This window comes from Pangasianodon hypophthalmus, chromosome 11 (assembly GCF_027358585.1).
Source record: "Pangasianodon hypophthalmus isolate fPanHyp1 chromosome 11, fPanHyp1.pri, whole genome shotgun sequence".
NCBI lineage: Eukaryota > Metazoa > Chordata > Actinopteri > Siluriformes > Pangasiidae > Pangasianodon > Pangasianodon hypophthalmus.
In genome coordinates, this window is record NC_069720.1 from 14,700,981 (window position 1) to 14,718,013 (window position 17,033).

Here is a 17,033-nt window from a genome sequence, read left to right on the forward strand (position 1 = left end):
ACAACATGCCAAGAAGTGGGGAGTGGTAGCTCAGTGGTTAAGATGTTGGACTCCTGATTGGAAGGTTGAGAGTTCAAATCCCAGCACCACCAGGCTGCTACTGCTGGGCCCATGAGCAAGGCCCTTAACCCTCAACTGCTCAGTTGTATAAAAGAGATAATTGTAAGTCTGCCAAATGCCGTAAATGTAAGAAATCAAGTTAAAGGACAAAAACGCATCGTGTTATATTACAAAAAAATGGGAATGCACAAAGTCCTCTGTCATGAGCAAAAAACCTTTGACTCTTACAAAATGCTGACACTGGAGACTCCATTCTGCCATCAATGACATTCTAGCTGCGCATTTCAGAACGTCTATCAACTATCTTTGTCCAAAAAGGCACTAAAACAGTCACTGGTGAGCATGTCATATTAAACTAAAATCACAATTTTTAACTCGCAACCAAGGAACTGTTTCACAATATGTGATTTTCGTCTGTGATATCATAACCATGATGAAGTTAAAATGGTAGCTATAAGCTATATGTCTTGGTTGAGTTACATTTTGGGTAAAGGGGAATTAGTGTATATTATATTTAGTCGAAATATACTCCTTTAACAGTTTGACTGGACGCTTTAACTGGATTCTGCTTCAATTGTATAAAAGTGTCTTCCAAATGAATAAATGTAAATAAAAAAATCAAATCTGTAAATGTTTTGTTAGGCCAGATCAGTACATGCTGTTACAAATCAGTCAACACCAAAGACATTCAGCAGTAATCTGCATTTAATAGATTCATAGGGAACTCAGTTGCACTCAGGGATGATGGGACAGAATTTCTTAAAGGGAAGTTGATGGTCAAACGGAAACAACAGGATATCATTTCATTCTCACACAGTCAACAAACATTAAACTAACAATCAAATCTGACAAACTATAAGGATTAATAAAAGCCCATTCACTACCATGTTCTCTCCACCCTGTCACCAGTCCACAGTGACATGATTGCAATGCAATTTTTACTTTACAGTGGGTGTTTTTGTTTTAGTGGTACATTGTACAACAGCATAATAATCGCTCTTCATGGTCACTAGGTCTTGTTTGGGGCTACAGAAATAAGACTTTTTCTTATTTTACTCAAAATTCCATCATAATTTCCTTAAAATTGGAGAGACCAAGAAAATAGCAGTCAGAGTGTGAATACAAATAATAAACATAAAGTCAACAATTCACTAAGAACATGATAAAAGTATTGTACATCACTGTTTACACAAATGATAAAATATGAAACTGGATTGCGGAGACCTTTTTTGTGACAATACTGAATCTAACATATACTTATGCAGCAGCAGATGAACTTCCCTCCTACACTCTTAGAAAAAGGGTTAGAAATAGTTTCTTGTAGAGATTAGCGTTCAAAGCATCCTAAATGGGTTGGAACCCTTTCTGATAGGTAAACACTCTGCTAAAACTTTATATAGAACCTTTAAGAACCAAACAACCATTAAGGATTCTAGATATGACCTTTTTCCTCTAGGGTGCATTCACATATGCAGTTTTCAGTCTGTTTGAATGGAACCCTGGTGTGTTCTCCCTCTCTGTGTGCTTTTTAAGGCAGGTGAGAACACAGTAATCATACTTGGTTGCAGATCAAAACAACCGGTCCGAGAGTGTCTGAGGGAGGTAGTCTTGGTGCAGTTCCAAGTGAGATCTAGTGTGGATCTATTTCAGTGAGAAAGCAGTTTGACTCTGAATCGACCTGGCTAAATCAACGAACAAAGAAGAGAAGTTAAAGAAATAGTTATTCATATAATTGTCTAATGACCTATTTAGTACTAGCATGGTGTTCTCCATGCTCAGGTGATTTTTGTGATTTCTACACATACTCAGCAAAGGTTTGCTTTATTCTGTATTTCTGATAATTAACTTTCAGAAGTATACACCCCTCAGCTAAAGTAGTTTTTGTTGCTTTTGGTTCATTTAATTATGTACAGTGTAAAACTAAACCAAACCTAATAGCAAATGAACCAATTTCTCTGATTCAGATTCAGCAAACTAGAGTATAGGGAGGAATCCCACATTAGAATATCCTTTTGAAATGGTAGATAATGCTTAGATAAAAACAAATCCTTTTTGCCCTCCCTTCTGTATGAGATACTAAGGCACTAGCTATGTAGTGTTCTGAACTTCACAGCGGCTTTTGGTCGATACTTTGATATGGTATTGTGCAAGTTGAAATCTAGCAAATAAAACATGCCAAAAAGGTCACTATTATCTATTCAGGCCATACTACGAATTATATATATGTCTTCTTTAAGGAGCCTTAAGAAGCTTTTCCTGTTTCATTTGACAGCTTTAACGCAGTCATAGCACAGCCTCATTGCATCACTGATCATATGGCGTCAATCTCAAGAATGGAAAAGGAACGGGCCTTCACATTTTCAGCAAACACTGGAGAAATGACTTTCCAAAATACACAACGATGCGTGTTTTTCCACTGCATATTTAGGGAAACAAGACCTGGCCCAACCAGGAGCCAGTGGAACTTTGGGTTCTGCAGCCAGTTGCACCAGTAGATTGTAAGCTCTATTGCAGCCTATTGTGAATGCAAATGGCCACTACTGCTAAAAATTGCCCCAAGTAGCACAGTTTTAACATAGCCTTATTTATAACTTTCTGTAATGTACACCAATATCCTTGTAGGGGCTACATCTGCCATAAACAACACTACTCTTTGATTCTGTTCACAGTGCACCATGTTAAAAGTGTTACAACTAATAATGTGCCTTTTCTTTTTATTCTGCGAGTAATATCATTTCTTTATGTGGGAAGTATTCTTGTGGTCTATGATCACCGTACATAACCAATTCACTAAAATACACTGTATCGGTATATATAAACCTAAGCAATCGCAGGATAAACCATAAAAAAAATCAGCAGCATAACAAGCATTACCAACATTTACTCAGCTAGTGCAAAATGTCATAGGTCAAATTTAAATTTTGAAATATTTCAAACAATTTACAGTTAATGTGACATACTTTATAAATTTATTTCGTCATTTAGAGCATTCAAATGCAAATGGATTGACAGCTTATTTGAGTCACCACTTTATTCTAAAGCACAGTCTATCTGAATTTTTTTGTTTTTAAACTTACTAGCTCAAGAGATAAACCTTGTCTGAAATAAACGTTAATACTGCATCTCAATCATAGATGTAGTTTTTTTCTCTTTATGTCAGAATGTGTTCCCGATTGGCTGGTGATGGTGAAATACACCACCCTGTGTACCAAAGGTTTGATCTATGATCAGGTTATGCATTACTATTTACAAACGTACCTTAAAAAATGTCTGAAGAAACTGAAATTCTATACCACGCTATGCTTTAGGATCGACTTTAAACCTGGACCTATGAGAGAAATTACGTTCTGGGTGCTGGTTCATTTTCCACCAACTTAAGAAAGAACTGGAATTCTCACAGTGAAGATGGTAAAAGGAATGACATCATCACAGCCCACAGTGCGTTTCTGCTGTTTTTTCACATGGAAAAAATACTTCAATTAACTTTGGTCATGTGGTCAACTCAAACTGGCCAGGTTAGAAGACGCATATTGTTTAAAATGGCCACTCTGTGTTTGTGTGTGTATACGGTGTTACATGCTGTTAGCCCCATCCTCAGCAGACATTCAAAAAAGAATAAAAAACTGGAAATTTTGTTACTGAACAAAATTTAAAAAATGCACAGCTTCATTTTTCTGGTGTAAAACGTTTGGTAGCTGCAGTGGAAAAAGGCGCAGTGGAAAAAGGCGCAGTGTCAGTGTATTTTTAGTCATTTATTTGTAGTATGAATAGCCACTTATTTCTCCTTAAAAGTGATCCCTGTATATTTTTGAGATGTTTATATCATCGATCAGTTTTTAGAGTACATTGTATAAAGTCAGAAAAACAGAACTGAAATGAGCACTGCTATTTGCTTTTTAAAATTTTTAGCTGAACAGTTTGATGAATAGAAATAAATTCAGTTCATCTTTCCATGTAGAAAAAATTGAGCTGACTTACGCCTGATTTCAGTTTTAACCGCAAACTCTTTTTTCACGTTTGACGCTGTCAGAGCTGCATTGCTGCACATGCTAAAATGAGGTACATAAAGTGATGAACATAAAGTAGTGTTTTAACCCATAAAGTTATTCATGTGTGATGATAGTTCCTGAACTGTCTTGAACTGCCTCAACTCGTTATTTATTTATTTTATTATTATATTTTTTATGAATTTCAGCGTTCCTCCTGTTAGGACTAAGTGCCTTTGGCTGAAGCACATCCATGCAATATGAAAACTGTCCAGGGGTAAGTGACTAGCAGGTGTGATTTTAAAGCAAGAAGATAGCTTTTACAAGGTAGCTACATCTCTGCAGCATCACTTGAAGCAAACTGATCTTTATGCAGCAGGACCACTAATCTTCTGCTAATTGTCCAGTTCTATATTAGTTACAACTGACCTTACAAGCAAACATGCTCAAAGCACGTCATAAATAGGTTACAGTCAAGCTCATTCAGTCAGTCTCATTTAGCCTGAAATAAATTCTCTACTACAAACTGAGACAGGACAAAAAGAAATCATAAGAATTTGGAAAGTTATATTATAGGAAGTGGTTAACTTATCATTAGTGCTGTTAATCAAATACCCGCTTCAAAAATAAATCTGGTTCCAAATCAAGAAACCCCAGTGTTCAGTATAGCTTTAACTTCATTAGTTAATCATTAGATACATCTATGCTGTACCTACACTTACTGGCCATTTTATCAGGTAGATCCACCATACAGGTCACTCTGTAGGTATATAATTGCTGATATGTACACTTTGTCAGCCCCCTTTTCTCTGTCCATCATTAGAAAGGGGTCAGTGCTGATGATATTTTGGTGATGGAAAATTCTCAAAACCTATATAGTAGGTGTACATTATAAACCAGTTAACAAATAGGACAGGAAGCTAAAGATTAAATATTAGCCCTAGAATTTTCATGTGAAAAATAAGCCCACTATTACTTCAATAAATCACTCTGAAGCATTAATGACACAAAAAAGTTCAAAGTAACAAGATCGAGTTTTACCCTGACTCAGGACACTAATTTCAAATATCATTTGACTTCCGCTTTCCTCTTGTACTAATACACTTACAGAAAATGTAAGTGATGCAGACTGCACAACTATAAGCCCCTTGAGCTTAGGTGTTACCAAAACACTTATTTTAAAAACAAAACAAAACAAAACAAAAAAACGGATATTTACAGCTAAACAAGTACCACACAGGTAGCATTCTGGAGTGGCAGAAGAAAGCGCAATACTCAGCAGGTAAGAGTATGACTGAATGAGTGGAGACGAAGGCGATTTCCTTTCCTTAAAGCACCTTTGTTTTAGTCAATCCTTCGGTTGGAATGAGGAAAGCTGTAGTGGTCGGGAACGGAGTGCTGTTCACAGAACAATGAGGAGGAGGATCACAACGAACAGGATGGCCAACAAAATGCCAATAGCACACCATTGTCGCCGGTCTGTGAGAGTAAAGAGTTCAGAAATGAGATGACAACACAGTCATAAACATTTAGACCATGTTCCAATATGGGTATTAATGATATCTTAGGAATTATTCTCAATATTCAAAATGAAAACACAATTTCCCATTTACCCCAAATGTAGTTAACCACCAGGGGACAAATCATAAATTTATTAGCTAGCTCATCGGGTAAGTAAAAGCTCAAGTGTGATGCCTTGTTCCATGTTTTGGTTACCTGGCAAACTGGGTTAAATAGTGGTAGCTAATGCAATGTAATAATGTATGGTGAGATAGTTAAATGCATTTACATAGACTAAAGGAAATTAGTGAGTTCATGATTATTTTTCCTTTTTGTTTGTGCGCTAGATAAAAAGTCAGCAAGTCGTAAGCCAACATTATGGCTATGAGACGTGGCTGTCCTTGCATTGCACGTAAAAGATATTCAAGTCGGGCTAGCATTTTCTTTTTTTCGTAAACGAGTTATATGACAGATTTGCGCTCAAGTTTCAAATGCTGTTTTATAAGCTGTTGAATAACGAAGGTAGAAGTCACACTGTTAAACCACATTTTCAGTCATTAATGTGATCATTACAACTCAAAATATTTATGTAGCTATATTCTGGTGCATAAATATGTGTGAGGTGGAGTTTGCAACTACAATATGCCAGGTTAGTAAAGCTATAATTATAGCAAAGAGGTGAATCACATCATCATGTACAGCATTAAGTTTTAACAGAGCTACTAGACGTTTGTTCTGCGAAAGTCATTGAAGAGTCATTTTTTTCTTTTTCCACCAGGCAACTATGACTAAAAAAACTAATAGATGAGATGCGAAAGCTGCTGGTCCGAGGTGCCCAGGCTACAGACTTTACCCCTGATTAATCAAGACATAATTAGTGTCCATCGTTTGCATCTTTAGTTTTACAGTGGAGCTACAAGGTTAAGGTACATTAAATTTAATTGTACCTCACCCAAAATCTTTTTCATAAATACATGCAAAAATTTTTAATAATTGATTTAAATGACATTGAGGTGAAGTCTGTATCTTTTTTTACGTTCACACTGGAACCATATTATCATTCGCTTAACTTCCAGATTTCCACTACAATTCCACCTGTGTGTTCTGTGTTATAAATTCAAACAAGCTTGACTCTGGTCTTGCCTGGAATGATACATCACTGCATTAAGGAAAAAGTGATTCCGGTTGTCAACATTCCTGGTGTCCACAACATTACAGTGTTCGGCTACATGGTGAGCTTTTGTTCATGTTTATAGCATGTTAAACCACATCAGTAAGCCTGGAAACAAGATTCGGACACCAAACATGGCTGGTTGACTACATCTGGTTGGTTTAGCACAAAATCTATTTATTTATTTATTTGAAACCATATGAAAATGTATCTTTTTAAACTGGCATCTAATTGAAAGCACTTTCTCTGTTTTGGTATTTGGAGTTTCTTTTTTTTTTTTTTATTAGTTCATTATTTTAAAATTCTCTAAATAATTACTGAAGTCTAAAATCTTATTTTATTTTATTCTGTTTTTATAAACTTTTTAATTTTATTCTGTATTTGGGTACTTAGCTCCTTATGCTTATTTTTGTTCCAAAAGTACTGGAACAGCAAGGTCAGTTCTTTTGTTTTTGCTACACACTGAAGACATTTGAGTTTGTGATCAAAACATGAATATGAGACTATTGTCAGAAATTCAAATAACAGAAATTCAGCTTTCATTTCCTGATATTTATATCTAGATGTGTTAACCTTTTTCTTCACTTTACTTTTGTTTGTGTAAAGCTGCTTTGAGACAATGACCTTTGTAAAAAAGCGCTATACAAATAAAAATGAATTGAATTGAATTGAATTAACCAACTTAGATCATGGCACCTTTGGTGGCAGACCACCCAATTTTTAGGTGAACAAAAGTATTGGCCAGTCTTAAACCTTCCACTTTTTCCCCTGATGAAGTCCTTTGTTGTGTTGACAGTGTGTTTTGGGTCATTGTCTTGCTGCATGATGAAGTCCCTCCCGATTATATTGGATGAATTTCTCTGTAAATTGGCAGACAGAATGTTTCTGTAGACTTCTGAATTCATTCTGCTGCTACCATCATGAGTTACATCATAAATAAAGATAAGTGAGTCCATTTCAGAAGCAGCCATGCAAGTCGAAGCCATGACACTACCTCCACCCTGCTTGACTGATGAGCTCGTATGTTTTGGATCACGGGCAGATCCATTCTTTCTCTAAACCTTGGGCTTTCTATCAATTGGGTAGAGATTAAGAAGAGAATTATTGAATAACTTTTGTGGCTCATCTCTGTATTTCTTTGCAATTCCAATCTGGCCTTCTGATTCTTACTGCTGATGAGTGGTTTTCATCTAGTGGTATGGCCTCTATATTTCTGCTCTCAAAGTCTTCTTTGAACAGTGGATTGTGATACCTTCATCCCTGCCCTGTGGAGGTTGCTGGTGATGTCACTGACTGTAGCACATCTAGACGTAAATATCATAAAATGAAGGCTGAAATTCTCTCATATTCATCTTTTGATCTCAAACCCAAATCTCTTCAGTGTACAGCAAAAACAAAAGAACTGGCCTTGCCGTTCCAATACATTCGGAGGAGACTGTATATATTCACTTAATCTTTAATTTTATCCTGTGTATTCTATTACATTACTTTCACAATTACATTTTACTACTTGCTTATATATCACACACACAACTACATGAAAAGTGCTCTATAAGTATTTCATTATTTCAACATTAAACAGCTTCTCTTTTTTTTTGTCATTTTCTGACATTACGAGACAGGTCTCATGAATCATGAAATTTTTCACCGTTTATTCTTGAGTTTCCTTTGAGAGTCCCCAAGGTCAGACTTCCTGTTCTCATCATGTAAACCCTTTTAAAGGGTGCTATCATAGCCAAGCCCTGGCTTTCCTTCCGCTAAAGTCTATAACCTTATTGACCTCAGGAAGCATGGGGTGGTTCTGAACAGGAAGTGAATTCAAGGCTGAATTCTCTCAGACATTTTCTGTCAGTCCACCCATGCATCACGGTTAGCTTACTAAACCAAAGTCCATGTAGTTTTTAAGTCTAATGATTTTCTTTTTAGGAGGTGCGTATGCTGTGAAGAGGCCTAAGAGCTTTTCTGTTACTCACCACTAGTCATGTGTGAAACTTTAGCCAGCTTCTTCATCACATTATCTAACCTGGACTGGGTGTTGTCCATCTCATGACCAAAATCATCCAGCATTCTGAAAATCAGTGAGAGACATTTATCACATAGCAAGCATATTGTGTACAGATAAAAACACAGTATGACAACCTCATAAAACTCTATGATGATATTATAAATTATACTTGAAATAGCCTTTAGTTGTGCTTTAGTTTTTAAACACAACAAGTTTTCTTTTCAAATTGGTTCAATTTAGGATACTTTTATAAAATATATAATCAGCAAAAAAAAAAAGAAGAAGAAGATGAGTTTACACCAGCAAGAAAAAACAAGGACAGACCACTCATTTCCTGTGTAAACTTGAAACACAGCTCAGTAATTTCAACACCAGGGACAAGTGACACATCAACAGAGTAACAAATTATTAGAAATTTTTGCAAATAATTATGCCGCTATAAAGAAACAAAGAAGTCAAAATGACTGGCTCTAGTCAATTCTTTGGACCAATCATATAGAGTGGATTATCCGAGGTTACCCAAAATCTCTACTCTCAGTTCCTAGCTGTGATGATTATCTATTACAAAATTTTAATAAATTTTAAAAGAAAAGTAACAGTATCATGTACAATGTCTTATTAGAAATCAAAAAAGCTGGACACACCACGGCCACAAGAGATAAACCATGAGTGGTACCATTAAAACTGATTTAAGCCTTTTAAGATTATTATTAATCACACTATATGAGATGACCCCAATAAAATCATGGCCAAATTCTATAACACGCTGTGTGATAACATGTTCTCTATGGCAGATTATAGGAATCCTGTGATTAGAAAATTACTACGATCTGCTTTAGTCATCTATCAGCATGATCCGATCAAGTGAGCTTGAATTAATAAGGATATATTTTTGTCCATTAGCATGTTTTGTTTCGTTTCACCATATCTGTAGCTGTCCCGTGACTTTTGCTTCATCCTATGCTGTCTTCCTATTGGTGGCTTTTAATCAAAGATTTCTGAAGACTTTGTCGACTGTCTTTGGTCCCAAACGCACTAAACCATTCAGATGATGAGTTCTCAACTGCTGATCTCAAATCATGACCAAAGAATTCATTTACAATGTGCGATATTCGTTTGTGACAGAAAAATCAGCCCAAAAATTATACAGTGTAAACCAGCATAACTTGCTACTTAGTGTGAACAGAGGTTAGTCGTATGGCTTACACTGCCTGTTCGTCCAGCTCTTGTCCAATCCGTTCAGACATGTTCTTTAATACGCCAATGGTCCCTGACACCAGCTCCAACTGCTCGTCCTGCTGCTCCGCTATGAGCTACATAAACAATATACACAAGTCATGATGATATGAAGCATGAAGTTGTGCAACAAAGTGACAGTTACCTACGCAATACTCAATTTGTTTATATCAGGGTTATTCAGCTAAAATTTGTGAATGTCCAGCCACATAAAATTCCTTGTTTATAAAGATACAGATAAGCGGCTAACTGATTGGTGACAACAGTTACCTTTTAATGATTAACCATTAACAATTAGTTCAATTAGTTAGATTATAAATAAGACCATCTGAAGTGGTTGTTTTATGTGACAATGGTTTTTCACATTACCACTTTTAACTAGTGCTGATGACTCTAAACTGATGAGACTCATGTGTTTTGATGTTGACAGAGAGAGAATAAAGGCACGTCTCTGTCCAATCATCTTTAGTTCTCTGTCCATGGCGTCAGTAATTTACATAAATGCATGTGACTGGCCGCAGCGGAGGACCTGCTTCAGAAGCTGAGCTGGTTCATTTTTTTTTTTTGAAACTGTAGTCGCCGAGTTTTTTTTTTTTTTTTTTTTTTCCCTCAGCTCTGCTACAGTACATATTTCAAGTACTCAGCTGTGTCAGCAGAAATACTATGCTGGTTTCACATCTGGTCCAAGATCCACCAGTTGACAACCTCTAGTTTATCTACATGCAGTTTAAAGTTTAATGTATATGCAAACAATTAATAACCTTTATAGATTCCTAGGGTACCTACTTTTTACCAAAATTCTTCATTATCCAATACAGAATTAATGGCGTTAAAGGTTGTTAAAGTATAGACCAACAAACCATCACATCACAAATATTTTCTCCATACCATGGACTTTATTACCTGTTGCTGAGTTTGTTGCTCCTCAATAAACTGAGAGTTGGCTGATTGCAGTTCTCGGTCCAGACGTGTGTATTTATCTCCTCCTGGTTGCCAGATCGGTCCACGAGACCCTCCATCTCCCATCAGAGTCTAATACAGAAAGCAGACATCACACTTGTTTGATTTACACACAACACCAAGACCTTGCAATAATGAGGAATAAACTTATTATGTTTACCAAAATCCACAGAATCAGAGAACAATTCGATTAGAACTGAGAGCAGTACGAACCTGTCTGCTTTTCTTTTCTGACAGGGACATGGCCATTGGACTTGCCATTTGATCTTTCATCTCCTGAAAAATAAAATCGATATGACATTTACTAGGGTGCAAATGCTTCCCAATTCTCTCTAGTTTCTATTTAATCTTTAGCTTTTACTTATGATCTTCCAACAAACAGTGACACTGAATCTCAAATGGCTTCATATTCACGATATAGGCACATTACAATCATAACCTGATATACTCAAGAGAACACCACTTGAGAGCTAACTACTTACATATAAAATCATTTTTAAGACATGCACTTTCCATTTTTAATATTCAGGTAAAATAATGATGCAAACAAGGAAGTCTGAACAGATCTGAAATTCAATGTGAAGAACTCACCTTTACAGTCTGCCTTGTGCTGGTGATGAAGGCTTTCCGCTTGTTCAGTTCCACAGAATCAAGATTGAACTTCCGTGGATTGGCTTCCACAATACGTGAAAGTCACTGTCAAGGTACTGCTTTAACATATCATGTAAAAGTAGCATGATCATTAACAATATGACAAACATAACATGTAAAAGAATTGAAAGGATATTAATGGTCTCATCCAAGTCCTCCAGGTCCCACTCAATAGACCTCAAGCTGTTCCTCAGCTCATTGGTGGTCCAGTCGATCTCCTCCTTAGTGGCACTACCAGGATCCTGCAGCAGCTCAGTCCATCTCTGATACAGACCCTGGGCAGTGTTCACAGCCTTCTGGACCTCCCTAAAGCATAGGGAACATTATTCAGTACAGGTAAGAAGTGTTCAAAAAGAAACCACAATCAAAAAATGTATTCTAAAGAAAACAGGGACTGGCATCTGGGTTTACATATTTCCAATTCCAACCTACTGACATATTTTATGCTGTATATTACATGACGAATCTTCCACATGAACATGGGACTATAGTTGTCAAAAATCCTTCTGCCATTAGATCTCTCATGTTTTGCATAATTTGACAAGAGAAGCTACTTTACTATGAGATGTCCAACCACGCCATTAAATATCTACTGATCCGATACTTGCCTAACACACTAGACTGGCATCAGCTTGTATGTGAAATATTTTCTAATCAGATCCACTGTATTTTAGAAAATTACATAACACATATCTTATATATAAATAAGGGATGCAAAATCTGATGTTTGGTAGAACATGAGGGAATTTCAGAGAGGTTTAAGGGGAGGCTTGGTTACTATAAGGATGTCAGTGGCACATCAGTATCTTATACCATCATCCGAAAGTGCTGATTAATTTTCTATAATAGCAGTCCTGACAGTAGTGTAGCTGCAAGTCACAAATCAAAAGGCAAATCACAGGTTAATATTAATTCATGTTTCTACAGTCACACCCAACACAGACACAAGAAAAATCATTGATATGGTGACATTTTCTGTAAGGAGGTATTTATTCAACATTTATGAAACGTCAGAATTTTTCGCTTTCTGGTTTCGCAGTAACATAACAAGCTTGTTCTTTTTTTCTTTTTTTTTTTAACCTTCAAGAGAGAAAAAAGAGAGGTTGGTGAGGGAACAACTGTTTATAGCTGCTATAATGTAAGTGATAAAAAGAACTAACATGTTTGGTGGGCATTCCACAACATTAAATGTAACTAAACAGCTAGAAAGCATGATGTGTTGTTATTTAATAAGAGGAAGAAAACACTTCAAGGCATGATGTTATAGGAAAATAGTCAACTTTAGGGTGGTAACAGTACCCTGATGCACTGCACTGGCCACAGAACCCCACACAATCATTGATTATTTTCCTATAACAGCACTGTCATGTTTTATTCCTTACATGTTAGTATCATATATCAGTTGATAGTCAGGATCTAATATCAGTATTGAAAAGAGGAAAAGGTGGCATCAGTACATCACTAAAGAAAAACTGTTCATTTCATTTTTTGCCCAAACTATAAGATCCCGCTTGGTGAATCTGTTTATTTTCTTTAGACAGAGCTCATCAGCATCCTGGATGTTGTTAGTTAATTAGTGATGTACTAAGCGTCTTTTTGTCAGTTTGCAATCAAACTTCACGACTAAATAAACAAGAAACAGAGTTTGGACGTTAACATACAAGTGTAGCTAATGCTTAAATAACACAAGAAACATGAAGGATCACCTAGATAGCTCAACTGTTAGATGATTAGTGTAGCTGTGTGGCTAAATGTTCCTCCGTTTGGTTTTATTTCACCTCCGTACATTTATAGTCCACGGAGAAATAGGTAGTAGATACAGCTATATAAAATGTATATGTAGTTAATGTGAGTATTTGATGGTTTTTAGGTTTCGGTAGCTAGCCAGCCACACTGACTCATTTAGTCTTATTAGCTGTTGCTACAGCCAGCCTGCTAACGCTATTGTTCTGACACAATTAGCTCGCTCAGAAGAAAGACTCACCCTTTCACAACAAAAAACGGGTCTTCCATCGACATTGCGCTGTTCACATCAAAGACCCTCTATGAGAAAAAGACATGCCCTGAAATTCGGCTGTTATTCTCGTGCGTCCTGTCAGTATCATGAACAAGCGGGTGGCTGTGTGAGTGTGTTGTTTACATGAGAAACAGAAACCCACTCTGCTGCAACGCCATTACGCACACACATTCTACATCCGGGTCAGAGGTCAGAAAGTAGTCCCTCTTTTTTCTTTCTTTCTTTCTATGCAGGTTGGGAAAATTGGAAAATGGAAAATTTAAAAAACGTTTTATCGATGTTCTGTGGTCAAAGCAAGACACCAATGTTCTAAAAAAAATACAGTTTATATCTTTATCTGTCTCTCTAACTATCCTGTCTATCTTTCTGTATGCTTGTCTCTGTTTTTTTTCTGCTTTTACAAGTCGTGACATGTCTTACATTCATGTGAGTCAGAGTCAGTCAGTCCTGTTGGAAAACTGGAAACTTGAATGAAAATTTAGAAAACATTTTATGGATATTCTGTTGTCAAAGTAAAACCCTAAAAGTAAGTAAGTAAGTAAATAATTAAATAAATAAAAAAATCTGATGTCTGTCTGTCTGGAGGTTTGGAAAAATTGGAAATGGAAAGAAATTTTAGAAAGGCTTTGTAAATATTATTTTTTCAGACTAAGATACCACCAAACCATCCACAGAGCATTTGGCCGAGTTTGGAAAATCTGAAAGATGGAATGAAACACTTTGTGAAAACACTTGGTGGATATTCTGTTGTCAAAATAAAGCACAATTCAGCAGCATCCTAAAAAACAATGCAATATTATGATATTTGTGATATTATGATAACCTTTAATTATGCAATATTATGATAGTTATGATACAGTTAATTACTATTTAAGAAAAGTGAACACAGAAAGTCAAAGTATGCTGAAAAAAGTTTTAGAACAAGTTATGACATGCTTGTACAGGCATAAAGCTCTATCTGTCTGTTTTCCGGTGTTTAAACAAATCATGACATGTCTAATAAAGGACATGAATCATCATTTCAGCTCGAATCCATGCAACGTTACTGAGCTGAATTCAGTTTAACCAGCAAATTAGAAGCTTATGATGGATGGTGAGTATTAGTATGAAGTATTATGCTAATGAAATTAATTAATTAAATGTATTACTTTAATTAAAATGTTACACTGATGTAAGAACTGCCTATAAACCTAGAGTCTGCAAGACTGAGGCTATTGTTTTTCCCCAGATATCTGTGTTTTATAAAGATGTAGGTTTTATACTGTTGTACATTTGTAATATTCTTCCTATACATATTGTTTTCATTGTTCCACTATCAATCTGTGTATTTACCGTATCTGTATTTGCCATTTAATTCTTTGGTAAAACTGAAAAATTATTAGTAATACTGGGAAATTTGCTTGCATACAGCTTGAACAACCTCCTCAAGTCATGAAATGACACATCTAACTCCATTACTGAAAGTCACTGTCATCACGTCTGTCCTGGTGCATTATTAACTGCAGTGCTTAAAATAATTTAATTATTCATAATGCTCACTCAGTAACTGCGATACCTACACCACTGCCCAGCAGCAGTTACTGATTACTGTGTCTTGAATATCGCCTATTCAATTAATTGAAAAGCCAAATAAAACGTCCATCAGACTTAATTAATTTTTCCTTCGGCAATGTTTAACTCCATCGTGTAGGTATTTAACAGCCGTATTACCTGTAGTTTAGTGCTGAAGCATTCTGACACTGTATTTTACATAAGCCTACTTTTACACTTTGGCAGTTGGCATTAGTAATGAAAGCAAAAGGTAAGCAGTGCACAGAGGTTATGCCCAAAGAACCTTCAAATGAATGATGCAACATGAAGTAATGCTTACTTAGTGTTTCAGTTAGAAATCATTGGCATAAATACATGAACAAAGAAATTGTAGTCATGTTCATACTACTCCATATTGGCACCAGCATGACTGTTTATTAGAAATACTGATCATAGGTTTATAATGCAGGTACAGCAATGCTGATAGTCTACTTTTTTAACTGTTCATACATATAAGTGACAAATTAAAGGGAAAAAAACACAGCATTATGTGTGTTAATAAGGTGTTGTGCTGCCACAAGCCACCAGGACAGCTTCGATGCTTTGATTCTACAAGTCTCTGGAAGTGTACTGGAGCAATAAACACCATTCTTCCAAAAGCTTTTCCCTCAAGTGGTGTTTTGATGATGCTGGTGTTTTGTCTAACATATCACTCCAAAATATCCCATAGACGTTACGTTGGGTTGAGATCTAATGACTGTGAAGGTCATAGCATATGATTTACTTCATTTTCAGCCTCATCAAACCATTCAGTGAGGCCTTGTGCCTATATGGGTGCAGAGTCATCCTGAAAGAGACCACGCCCATCAGGATAGAAATGCTTCATCGTAAGATAAAGAAGATCAGTCAGAAGAACTTTGGAGTGATTAGCAGTGAGACATCCCTTGAAGGGGAAAAGTGGACATAAACCACGCCAACACAATGCTTCCCATAACATAACAGCACCAACCTTTTTTTTTTTTTTTCCTTTTTCACCTGTCTGTATCTTAGCCATACACATCACTGATATATGTAATGACAGTCATAGACCTATCCTTTTTATTGTAGGCCATAGATATATTTGGCAGCATGGCCATGCAGTGCCTCACAGCTCCAGGTCCCCGGTGCGATCCTGAGCTCAGGTTACTGTCTGTGTGGTGTATCACACATTCTCAACACGTCCACATAGGTTACCTCTGAGTTTTCTGGCTTCCTCCCACCGCCAAATAAATGCTGGTAGATGGAATGGAGACTGTAATTGCCCCTAGGTGTGAATGAGTGTGTGAATGTGTTGTGCATGGTGCCTGCAATGAACTGGTGTATTCTTGCCTTACGCCCAATGTTCCCAAGACCTTTGATCCACTGACACCCAGACCAGGATAAAGCGATTACTGAACATGAATGAATGGCCCTATTTATATGTGTGCGCTGCATAGGGGCTGTTTTGCTCCACTGCCTTATCGTAATCTACTTTACCACATAGAAAAAGGGAAACTTTGTACGTCATGTACTTGGGGTATAAAGTTGTAGAGTCTGACTTTAATCCATGACGTATGTAAACACTGCGTTTAAAAGCCTATTACGTCATTCTGTCTGTTTTTGTTTATGAGCCTTATCTGAGCCGAGCTAAAACAACCTCTGATTATAAGTCATAACTTTGCCTCATGCTTTGGTTTGGATTTAACTAGTCTTCGCGCATCTTGTTTCGCCTTTATATGTTTAGTGAATGTCACATTTGGCTAACTGTCTGTTAAAAACAGAGCCCCGTGTCTCCCCTCCCCCTACACTACTAACGGCTCCATTCACATTTCCACCGTCGGGGTTTGCACAATAGAGGTCACGTGACTGTTCTGTAGCCGACACACAAACCATTACATC

General features: G+C 36.6%; 1 protein-coding gene across 1 annotated transcript; it reads right to left on the reverse strand.

Moving 5' to 3' along the window:
- Window positions 1–747: 747 nt before the first annotated feature.
- On the reverse strand, window positions 748–13,767 carry stx6 (syntaxin 6). Its single transcript, XM_026918461.3, has 8 exons — window positions 13,554–13,767; window positions 11,706–11,875; window positions 11,510–11,604; window positions 11,132–11,194; window positions 10,862–10,990; window positions 9,929–10,035; window positions 8,691–8,785; window positions 748–5,525 (listed from the first exon to the last, which is right to left on the reverse strand). The coding sequence occupies exons 1-8, from the start codon at window positions 13,586–13,588 to the stop codon at window positions 5,449–5,451; spliced, it is 771 nt and encodes a 256-aa protein (XP_026774262.1). The 5' UTR covers window positions 13,589–13,767; the 3' UTR covers window positions 748–5,448.
- Between the last annotated feature and the right edge of the window lie 3,266 nt (window positions 13,768–17,033).

What these genes read in the sequence shown, in the direction of transcription:
- stx6 (XM_026918461.3), bottom strand. Translation starts at nt 13,588, where the DNA reads ATGTCGATGGAAGACCCGTTTTTTGTTGTGAAAGG. An exon ending in GCACAAGGCAGACTGTAAAG is followed by an intron (nt 11,195 to 11,509) that starts GTGAGTTCTTCA and finishes TTTATTTTTCAG; the next exon opens with GAGATGAAAGATCAAATGGC. An exon ending in AGTTTCACACATGACTAGTG is followed by an intron (nt 5,526 to 8,690) that starts GTGAGTAACAGA and finishes TTACTCTCACAG; the next exon opens with ACCGGCGACAATGGTGTGCT.